General features: G+C 39.3%; 1 protein-coding gene across 1 annotated transcript in view; it reads left to right on the top strand.

The window, feature by feature from the left end:
- The first annotated feature begins 193 nt into the window (after positions 1-193).
- The window catches only part of ctu2 (cytosolic thiouridylase subunit 2 homolog (S. pombe)), a 46,688-nt gene continuing 36,162 nt past the window's right edge, over positions 194-10,719 (top strand). The window contains exon 1 of the mRNA XM_015945524.3: positions 194-330. Within this exon, the coding sequence (XP_015801010.3) occupies positions 275-330 (56 nt within the window). The 5' untranslated portion in view covers positions 194-274. The remainder of the gene's footprint in view (positions 331-10,719) is intronic.

Here is a 10,719-nt window from a genome sequence, read left to right as displayed (position 1 = left end):
AGTGTGTTATTAAAAATCAATTAACAAAAGTTCCCTTTATTAATGGTCCCTGTATTGTTAAGTATTAAGTGTCCTTAAGGGACACACAAGCGGATCTAAAAGTGATCTTTTAAAACGACCCGGACCAGCTGTTGTTGCACACTTTATCCAGTAGGTGGTAGTAATGTACCTTTGAAGGATGTCCCCTCTGACAAGAGAGTGTTACGTCATCAACAATCGCCACTGTGAAGCACGAGGAAATGTGATGGTCTGTTGTTTTCTTTGACGGGTTGTAATGTGCCAGGTGGGAGAAGAGGATCGGTACCGGTACCAGCAGGACGGACCGGCAAGGTGAGACAAAAACCCAAACCGATCATCTGCTGCTTGAAACGCATTTTGAGTCAACGTAAAAGTAGGAAGAGCAGTTTCTTTAGTCTAAAAGCTAATTTACACACTGTTGAAGCCTCTTGAAACATCATCATGAATTACAGCCATATTAATAATCACTGTGGGAATTAACTAAACACGCCTCCTCTAACGAAGCTGAAGCCCTTTTAACTGTCGATTCGTCCTAAAACAGTAATCCAAACGGACCAGATTATTCACAAGCGTTGATGTGTGGGAAAGTTCAAAGGTCACGTTGTCCCATTTCAGTTTGCAGTTGAATAAAGAGTAAGCACCGATGCCACTGGTCTCTACATTAGTACCGAGAGTTTTGCTTGATCGCACTCAGCGTTTTACAACTTTACGTTCCTGTGACGTAAACGTGATTTATGTACTGCCGGTGTTGTGCCATAAATCGACTCGCTGCCAAAAAAATGATAGCCACCGCGGGATCGCGCACGGTTAGGGTAATTGCATTTCTAGACGAAATTCCCCAGGATTTCGCCCTAAAACTCAGCATATCTAGCAATATGGACATTCAGAAAGCAGAGATACCCTCTTCCGGTACTTAAACAGATGTTTATCGCAGATGTTAGTTTTTCCAGTTCGGAAGTTGTTTTAAGTGTTGCTATTTGTCTTAAACGTTCACAATGAGGATATATTAATCCTTTTTGCAACATTTGCGATTGAAAGATGGTTTGTGGTAAGAATCTGAATCTGGTGGTCTTGGTTCTGAAACCGGGATATTCTGTGGATAATCTGACAAATGACTTCTGCATTAAGGGAAAATCACCGTTGTAAAAACCACGCGTCCTGTCTACAGAGATGCTCTTAAGGACCTGTGTTGGCCACTCAGTAGTCCAGAGGTTACAGTGCCAGACTGGCATGCAGTTTTATGCAGATTTGCCCCCGGCAGTGACTTGTTTATTTTTTTAGCTGCTCTTGCCAGAATGATGTTTTCAACCCTTTAATAGTAAACTGTTAAAAAACAGATCAGTCTTTATATTTTAATTTTATTTTATTTCTTTGTTTATTTAGCCAGTGTGAGTCCATGTGAGGTGAGCAGAGTAAATACACTAAAGTGCTGCTTGGAAATGACCAAATCCAAAGATCTTTAGAGACACACAATATTTTGCAGAAAATAATCAATAAAACAACAATATAATGAACTCTGCTTCAGCTGGCTAAATCAGTTACTGCCGAGTGCCGACACCGGGGGTCGAACCCACATCAGTACAAGATGAATGGCAGTCACTGTAGCCGCTTGACTACGAAAGCCAACACAACCTCAGGATGGCCTAAGACGCTGTTGTGGGTGCTTTTTGTCGGAGTGGGGGTTGGCAGAGTTTCACAGAATCATAGCGTTTTATTTCCAGGTATAGATTCAGGCTGACAAAAATAACTTGCTTTTAGGATAAATGATATCTTAATAGTGCCAACTGTAGTGTGTTATCATGTGTTGTGGTTATCTTTGCTTTTCAAGGTTTAAAATAGCATGATATGGAAGCTTTACGTAGTCGTATTTTTATCGTAAAACACTACAGTTCTGAGCTTTCTCCTCTGCCTTTTTCCATTTGGGGTATAAATGTTTGGGACGCAATGCATTATGGGATACCTTGCCAGCCCACGTCCGCTGAAGGATGCATTGATGCATGCTCGATACAATGGGCTGAGCTAAGTCACACCTAGGAATTTTAAGAGTACTTGCCATAATGCATACACAGGATTGGAACAGTGCGTGGGCCGACACTGGTGACATACGTGAGATAGTGGATTACGGTGTAGCGTGGACAATCTACATACTAGGATTTAACACTGTTTGCTATCAGTTTGGTTAGATCCTGAGAAAAGACCAGGCACATTAGCAGATGACCTTATATAATGCATAATTTTAGAGGGAAGTGGAATTTAAAAGCACAAAGAGTAAGAACAACATTGAAAAGGATGTCTATTTCAATAGCGGGCGTTAAATTCTGGAATGAGTTAACAGAAGAAATAAAGGACAGTAGTAATGTAAACCAGTTTAAAATAAAACTCAAAAAAGAAATAAATAAGTATAAGAATGAAGAAAATGCAATTAACCCAGGACGGCATGCAAACTGATGTTTAATCTCTTCTACAAATTAGAAAATCTAATTATAGTTCTAGTTGAACATGAGAATTTAATTTATTATTATTGTTGTTTTTTTGTGGTTTTTTTTAAGGCATTGTAACTGTTTTGTTGTTTAAATTTTGATGATGAGGATGTAAACCTGAGGGGGTGGGGCTAAATAAGTATACACTTTTCCCTACTCCTTTTCAAACAATTGCGTGGAATGATTTTATGAAATGTTGGTGAATGTATATGTTTGAAATAAAGTGAACTGAACTGAACTAAATATCTAGGATATTAATACAATCGATAGAAGTTCATACACCAACTGTCTTGGTCTATATTTTAATCCAAAGATTAATTTTTAATTTAAGATAATTAAATTTAATAGCAAAAGTTTATTTATTAAACGGAAGACTTAATGGATTCTTTGCTTATTCAATTACCAAATATACAACTTTTTGTGTTTCATTTCAAAGAAGAGTCAGGTTTAAAAAGTGAAGAATTTATTACTAACAATTTTAAAGATGAAAATTGAAAATGAGAATTTAAAGAAATGTCAATTTGTAACAGCTTGATATTAAACTTGTTATGTTTATGTTTATTCATTTAGCAGACGCTTTTATCCAAAGCGACTTACAATTTATAACCTGTAGGGCATGTTGTGATCTGTGGGGGAAACTGGAGTACCCGGAGGAAACCCACGCACGCATGCATGGGGAGAACACGCAACTCCACGCAGAAAGGCCGCAGCCGAGTTTCGAACCTGCAACCTTCGTGCTGTGAGGCAACAGTGCCAACCACTGCCACCATGCAGCCCAAAGTTATTAAAAGCAAATCTGTGTCTGGATGGAAAGCTAAAATGAAATGCGAGGTTTGGATGTGTGGATGACATCTCAGAAGATTTCTTTCAGAGAGAGAAACGCGTTCTGGGTGAAAAATATTGTTTTGCAGCTAACTGAGTGGTTTCTTAGAGAGAACAGCATCAGATGCCATCTGTCAGGAAAGTGTCTACCTCACCCAGTTCAGGAGACCCTCTGTGGATCCAAGATGTCAGGTGGAGATGGTTTCCTCCAAGCACGAGGCTGGTAGAAGGACCTTAGTGTGACTCAAATCGGTCCTGAGATGTCTCCGGGTCACAACGACTGATGAAACTATTTGCGTCTCAAAATCAATAACTCTGAAGGAGTTTTGCGTCAGCTGGTTACAGGTGCGTTTATTCGGAGCAATTCTATCGGCATGACAGAACAGCCTAGTAGAGGCTTAGGCGGCCGACCCTCGTCCTCTGGTTGGTTCAAGAACTGAACTTGAGCTGCGGAGATTTGGTTTTAATAAAACCTCAGAACACACACTCTCAGCGTCAGAAAGCTTGTTTTTATGGAGCAAAGACGTGAGAGCAAGTTAACTTTACCCTGGTTCAGTCCTGCATGATGTGTACACGTTCGAATGACCTTCTGGTTACTGATCACACATTACTGATTATCATAAATAATAATTATTATTAACCCAAAGAATAATAAGTCATTTCAGTAATTAAATACAGTGCTCCTCCATGAGAGCGGGGGTGGGGTGGTTGCACATGTTCCGCTGCTGTTTCTCACCAGTATCAGCTGATGGAGGGCTCTAGTTTTGTTGCGCAGTTTGTGTCAGCGGACACGGTAGGGTTGGGGAGGGGAGGGGGGCGGGGCGGGGCATGACGCTTAGCCTGGCGGGTGGGCAAGCAAAGCCTGGCGGCCCGCCAGGCTTATAAAGTGCTGGGGGAAACCCTGGGTCTGCCTCTTCAGCGATTTATTATTGTTTATGTTTGCATCTTGATGCAGCGATTATTAGATATTTTCCTCCGCTCGAGTGAGTACACAAGTTTAGATGCGTTTGGTTTTTGAGAAAAACTGATCTTGTCCTTAAATGTGTCAAATGTGCCATGTTGCCGGCTGAGCTGCCGCTCTCATCTCCAAAAAGTGTTTACACCAGGGATTAGGCTGAACCAGTTCTAAGGTGGTCCAAATGCAAAAAGTCACAAATATAAAATATGTTTGAGTGACTCTACTATTAATGTAGAATAATATAATCCAGGTTTGAGGAGTAACTGTTGTTTTATGATTTCGGGGAGGAAAAATTAGTTGCAGTTGTTCTTTTAACCATTTGTGAATTGGAAACTAAAAAAGGGTATGAAACTTCAGCTTCATCCTTTTCTAACAGGTTATTCATAAACACTGAAATGTTTTAAAGAAGGTTCTGGAATCACTTCTGCAACTACAGGTCCTTCTAAAAAAATTAGTATATTGTGATAAAGTTAATTATATTCTGTAATGTACTGATAAACATTAGACTTTTATATATATTAGATTCATTACACAAAACTGAAGTAGTTCAAGCCTTTTATTGTTTCTAATATTGATGATTTTGGCATACAGCTCATGAAAATCCAAAATTCCTATCTAAAACATTTAACATATCATGAAAAGGTTCTCTAAACGAGAAATGAACCTAATCATCTGAATCAACTAGTTAGCTCTAAACACCTGCAAAAGATTCCTGAGGCTTTTAAAAACTCCCAGTCTGGTTCATTACTAAAAATGACAATCATGGGTAAGACTGCCTACCTGACTGCTGTCCAGAAGGTCATCATTGACACCCTCAAGCAAGAGGGTAAGACACAGAAAGAAATTTCTGAACGAATAGGCTGAGGGATCTTCGTCTCCCCTCTCCCTGCCATACCTGGTGTGGAGTGTGGTGCCTTGGTCTGCCTGGGTCGTGGCTCCCGGGTCAGGGAGTTTAAGATTTTTGGCATCTGCCTTACCAATCCCGGTGGCTGCCTGGTGGGGTCTAGGTCCCTGGGCTCTGCTGGGTCCCCGGCGGGGGTGGTCGCCCCTGGGTCCCGGGCCGCTGGGTCCCGGGCTCGGCCGGCTAGGGGGTGGGAGGCTGATCAGCTTTTATTCTGAAAAGGAACCGTTGCAGCAGGTGAAACTTGCAACAGATTTATCCAGCTTGTCGTTAGTTTATTTCGGCTGAAGAGGAAATTAACAGATTGGCCACTCTGACAACTTCTTTAGAAAGCTTTAAACTAGGGCTGCAACTAACGATTATTTTCATAATCGATTAATCTGTCGATTTTTTTTCGATTAATCGGTTTGTTATTTTTTAGCTATTTAACCTATACAAGTGATGAATACATTTCAGTTAAGAAAAAGAAAAACAGGAGAATTGTGCAGTTGACTGCAATCGATTTTAATGCACATGAACACAGTCAGCGGTGTAAAATGAGCTAAACAGTGCAAAATATCAGTCCAGAATAATTTTTTGGCATCAAAATATGAGAGGTAAATTCCATAAAAAATTATGTAGAATCTAGAATAGAGTTTGTAAGTGGTATGCATTGCTGGGGGGTGAGTGTCTTGTTTCACATGAAGTTGTCCATCGTTGCTTGTTATTTTCTGCATAAGAAACACAAATTGACTGACATAAGTACACATATAATATAAAGCAGCACACACACTACAACACTAAATCAATGTTATATTATTTGAATTAATTAACAATATACAGTGATCATTTATTTTGATAAAAATGTGTTGTGAGGCGTTTTACAGCGTTAGATAGTAAAACAGCCTTTTAATAGTAAAAAAAATGACTTTTGCTGAATTTCTCCTGTATTTAAAAATTGAAAGCGTACAACTATGCAGCGTTATATTCACCTGGACACAGCTCGTCTGTATATTTTTCTCCGCGGAGTTGTCCTTTTTTGAATGAGGAACATAGTTATGGGTTTGTGTCATTTTTCTCTTAACAAGAACATTCTTATAAACAGACGTGCTAAATTTGGCAAGCGCATGATTCACAACACGGAGATTCACGATTGCATTTAGTCAATCAGAAGTAGAACACCGTAGACTGACGCGGCAAAAAAAACATGTTTAACACTCACTATAACGAACTCAGCTAAAACACTAAGTCCCAAATTTGATCTGCGTGTAGTGGTGGCCCACTATATTTAGCTTATTTTCTGTTACTTACCGGGCTGTTTTCATGACGTATCACGTTACTAAGGCTCATCTTGCTGTGAGAGATGGCGGGACAAGAAGAAATACGGAAGAAAAGTAGAAGCGACAAAACTGAAGAGAAACCCCAGACAAAAACCTCACGAGTATGGGAGCACTTCACTCTAGATGTCATGAAAAGACGGGTGACCTGCAAAAAATGCAAAAACCATCTAGCATGGCACGGAAGCACGACGTCCCTAAGTGAACATTTGAGACGAAAACGTGGGGGCTGATGCAGCAGAGGAAGAGTCAGCCTGGTAAGTAACAGAAAATAAACACGCTAAATATAGTGGTCCATCACTACACGCAGATCAAATTTGGGACTTAGTGTTTTAGCTGAGTTCGTTATAGTGAATGTTAAACATGTTTTTTTGCCGCGTCAGTCTACGGTGTTCTACTTCTGATTGACTAGATGCAATCGTGAATCTCCGTGTTGTGTATCATGCGCTTGCCAAATTTAGCACGTCTGTTTATAAGAATGTTCTCGTTAAGAGAAAAACGGCACAAACCCATAACTATGTTCCTCATTCAAAAAAGGACAACTCCGCGGAGACAAATATACAGACGAGCTGTGTCCAGGTGAATATAATGCGGCATAGTTGTACGCTTTCAATTTTTAAATATAGGAGAAATTCAGAAAAAGTCGTTTTTTTACTATTAAAAGGCTGTTTTACTATCTAACACTGTAAAACGCCTCACAACGCATTTTTATCAAAATAAATGATCACTGTATATTGTTAATTAATTCAAATAATATAATATTGATTTAGTGTTGTAGTGTGTGTGCTGCTTTATTTTATATGTGTACTTATGTCAGTCAATTTGTGTTTCTTATGCAGAAAAAAACAAACAACGATGGACAACTACATGGGGAACAAGACACTCACCCCCCAGCAATGCATACCACTTACAAACTATTCTAGATTCTACATAATTTTTTATGGAATTTACCTCTTATATCTTGATGCCAAAAAATTATTCTGGACTGATATTTTGCACTGTTTAGCTCATTTTACACCGCTGACTGTGTTCATGTGCTATAAAATAGATTGCAGTCAACTGCACAATTCTCCTATGTTTTTCTTTTTCTTAACTGAAATGTATTCATCACTTGTATAGGTTAAATAGTTAAACAATAACAAACCGATTAATCGAAAAAATAATCGACAGATTAATCGATTATGAAAATAATCGTTAGTTGCAGCCCTAGAGCAAACCAAAGCAGGGCCTTTTAGGCCAGAAATGGACGCTACATATCCCCCCTTTTCAAGGGCACGGTGGTCCGTCAGAGACCACCTGGCGTTGAACACAGAAGCCTGGAGGGACCCCGTCGAGTATGCTTGATGTAATTTCCCCGGCTAAGTTCCTGTGGAGGGCAAACCCTCTGAAGGCGTTTAATCAAAAGTCTGCAAATCATTAATATATCCACGTGGCGGGAACAATTTGAAGCAGGAGCAAACTTTGTATATCCATGGGTAATTAATATTTTCATTTCACATATTGGTTCACATTTTATTACTGGCTAATACTTTGTTTGATTAGCTTATTAAAATAGAGTTCTTTGATTTATTAAAAAGAAAGAGTTCTTTTCTTCATTCTTCTCTTGAGCTGGAAAGGAGAAACAGTTTAGATAAGAGCAAAGCATGAGCAGCCTTGACAAATCTTTGAAGATTAGGTTTGTGTCAGAAACTTCTGGTTTTGCTTTGAGCAGAGAAAACCAGAGCAGGGCCTTTTAGGCCAGAAATGGACACTAGACAGAAGTGACAAAATCACATTCAAACGAACACACATTCACTTTTAACACAACTTTCATTTATTCACCTTTGTGCAGACACAGAGTTGCAGAGAGAGAGACAAAGTCCGTCCTCGAAGGTAAACTGACATTAGTATGAGACAGACTTGGTAATCAAAGAGTTAGCGCACAGAAAGATAAACCCCCCTTTTGGACAGGAAATACAAAGAGTCACTCTCAAGTCTCTTCAAGATAAAACCTCCCTTCGCCATCGGCCTGGGAAAGAAAAACCAGAAACGACACAAAGTGTTTATTGATTTGAACAAGATAGGCTGGCTTATGCCATTAGATTAGTAGGATGGTAAATGTTGTGCTTTTAAGCTTAATTTATTACCTTATGACCTATAAGCTGTGATACTCTATATAAATATAGAATATCAACCTGCATGGTCTTTGGATGTTTAATCAAAAGATTCTTTTTCTTTTTCAGTGATCAAACACACACTTCGTCTCAATTCAGACAGAGTCAGGTTTATAAAAGATAGGACATTTATTTTCTAAAGAAATAAAACATGAAAAGTTAACCAAGACTACTGTGATGGATGAAACTAAGAGGATGGGATGTGATGTATGGTGACTGTGTGAATGTTTATCAGAACCTTCGCATCTAGAAGAACTGAGTTCTGGGTGTAAAAAGGAGAATTTGGTTTGCATTAAGCTATGAAGTTGGTTCTTATCAAAAAGGCATCAGACGCAATCTGTGTGTGTACCTCACCCTTTGTTTGGAGACCCTCTTCGTGGATCCGAAGGTCAGGGAGGTCGGATGACCTCTGGGCACCGAGGTTTGGTAGATTAACCACAGCACCAACTCTCCAGCCCAGAGATGTTTCAGAGTCACAACAGATAGATTAAATCATTTGCGTCTAGAACAGCTGTTTCTGAATAGCTGAAGAAACCGTTTTGCTGTGTCAGCTGTAGTGTGTTGCAGGGTTTTTGACAGCTTGTCAGAAATGCTCTGGGTTAAAGAGGGTTTGCTATGGATGGCCTGTCCGTAACTTTCTCTAGAACTGAATGCTGAATCTCACAGGATGCTGGAAGCTGGAAGTTGAAGTGCTGAGTCACCAGAGGTGGAAAGATTACAAAAATTTCCTACTTAAGTACGAGTACCAATACTTTGATAATTTTTTACTCAATTACAAGTAAAAGTACTTGCCTAAATTTTTACTTAAGTAAAAGTAAAAAGTATCGTAAACAAAATGTACTCAAAGTAAAAGTTACTTAGTTACATTTTTGTCAGCATAAGGATGGCTACATCTAAGTAGTGCTAAATCACAACGCCAGTTCACAATTCGCTCGTGTGTGCGCGCACACACATACACACACGCTCAGCTTGAAGGAGGGATTCCTATCCAATCAGTGAGAACAGGACGTGCACATTGATTGGACGAGGTTTTTCTAGGATGGTAAGTTTCAATTGTGGTTAAAATTGTTCTTTATTTTGAGAAAAAATAATTTTTTAAGATGCCATCAGTGTGTGAGGTATCTCAATGTTTTCATGACAAAACTCTAACATGAGAAAGTGCTCTAACCTGTCACATAATATAACAAGCCTAATGCAGTTAAACATTTCAGATGGAGCGTATGACAGCTGCTAACGTTGGCCCTGCCCTGCTTTACCTCTAAATTACAGTTCCTTTATTCGTGTCCATCCTAGAGCTCCTCTCTGACCTTCATGCTTATTTAGAGCAGCTGATTTTTAAAGCTAGCAGAGTTCATCCTTGGTAGTGGGTTCACTCACTCATTTAACCCTTCACCACTAAAATCAGTTTGTTCATTCCATTCCTCCTAAATAATCCTCCAATCGTCCAACTGGAATCCTTAATGGTCCCGTAACGTCCATCCTGTCAGAACAGGCCTTGGGAGCCCAGGTGCTACTAGAACTAATGGTGTCTCCTCACCAGCGTGAGCCTCCAAACTGTGAAGGTTGGTCTCCAAACATGAACTTTAAATCTATGCATTTATCTCCTCTTGTAAAACGTTAACATGTTTTAAAAGGCTAGTATCATGATAAGTTACACCTCCCAGACCAAAGATAAAACATTATCATAAACACTGCAGAGACGTCATTATGTATGAAATACAAGATATTTTCCTGAGTCATTACTTCAGCCAATATATAGGACTGCATGGATTTGATGAAACCATGCAGTCCTATATGTGTAACACACACACACACACACACACACACACACACACACTGCAGCATGTTAGAATCATGTGAATGACTAATTTAACTACATTGAATTGCTTTAGTAATAATTTAATATCTTATTCTGGAGTAAAATAAAGAAACAAGCTAAATCATCACATATCTGTAGCATCAAGAAGCATCTTCTGAGTTCAAACACATGGATGGAGCACAATGTTTACACCTGAACAGTATCAGGATGTTTTAACTCACAGAGGCCTGCCAGTCTTTTGTTTTATGAGCA

The sequence above is a fragment of the Nothobranchius furzeri genome, chromosome 12 (genome assembly GCF_043380555.1).
Source record: "Nothobranchius furzeri strain GRZ-AD chromosome 12, NfurGRZ-RIMD1, whole genome shotgun sequence".
In the NCBI taxonomy this organism is placed as follows: domain Eukaryota; kingdom Metazoa; phylum Chordata; class Actinopteri; order Cyprinodontiformes; family Nothobranchiidae; genus Nothobranchius; species Nothobranchius furzeri.
This window is presented reverse-complemented; position numbering and strand designations above follow the sequence as displayed.